The sequence below is a fragment of the Antrostomus carolinensis genome, unplaced genomic scaffold (assembly GCF_000700745.2).
Source record: "Antrostomus carolinensis isolate BGI_N321 unplaced genomic scaffold, ASM70074v2 scaffold12053, whole genome shotgun sequence".
Lineage (NCBI taxonomy): Eukaryota > Metazoa > Chordata > Aves > Caprimulgiformes > Caprimulgidae > Antrostomus > Antrostomus carolinensis.
Window position 1 is genome coordinate 30,107 of NW_010305893.1, and position 639 is coordinate 30,745.

Sequence of the window (639 nt, forward strand, 5' to 3'; positions counted from 1 at the left end):
GAGAAACAGCTACAGCCAGCCCTGGCTTTTTTCCCCCCAGCCACACCAAAAGAGCGGCTGTCTAAGGTCTCAGAAAGAACGATAAGGTGTTCTCTTACCTGATACACCTGTGCTGTTGGGTGCACAGTAGAACCAAGGCAGGAAAAACCCAGGTGAGAAATTCCATTTTACTCCCACTCATTAGACAGTGGCAAACAAAACCCAGGTTCCCTGGCTCTCTTGGCAGCTCCAAAGCTCCAGCGGCGTTGCCATCCTTGCTTGCGGTGACAAGTTGAGGTTTAGTTTAAAGCGATGGATTGTTGCTCGGCACCAGCAGCAGCAGCAGCCCCCACAATCTCCGCGGTGCCCGGGAGCCGTGCGGGCAGCCAGAAACAGGGGACAGGGAGCAGGACAGCTCGGCTCCTCTGTGGGGTCACCCCCTGTTCGGCTCCTCTGTAGGGTCACCCCCAACTCGGCTCCTGTGCAGGGTGACCCCCTGTTCAGCTCCTCTGTGAGGTGACCCCCAACTCGGCTCCTCTACGGGGTGACCCCCTGTTCAGCTCCTCTGCGGGGTGACCCCCCTGCTTGGCTCCTCTGCGGGATGATTCCCGGCTCTGCTTCCCTGCGGGGTGTCCCCCTGTTCAACTCCTCTGTGGGGTG

General features: G+C 59.2%; 1 protein-coding gene across 2 annotated transcripts in view; it reads right to left on the reverse strand.

The window, feature by feature from the left end:
• Positions 1-407, reverse strand: part of GABRD (gamma-aminobutyric acid type A receptor subunit delta) — a 17,814-nt gene extending 17,407 nt beyond the window's left edge. For both annotated transcript variants that reach the window (XM_029084259.1, XM_010164921.1), the window contains exon 1: positions 99-407. In XM_029084259.1, coding sequence (XP_028940092.1) covers positions 99-181 — 83 coding nt within the window. In that variant the 5' untranslated portion in view covers positions 182-407. The remainder of the gene's footprint in view (positions 1-98) is intronic.
• Positions 408-639: the final 232 nt, after the last annotated feature.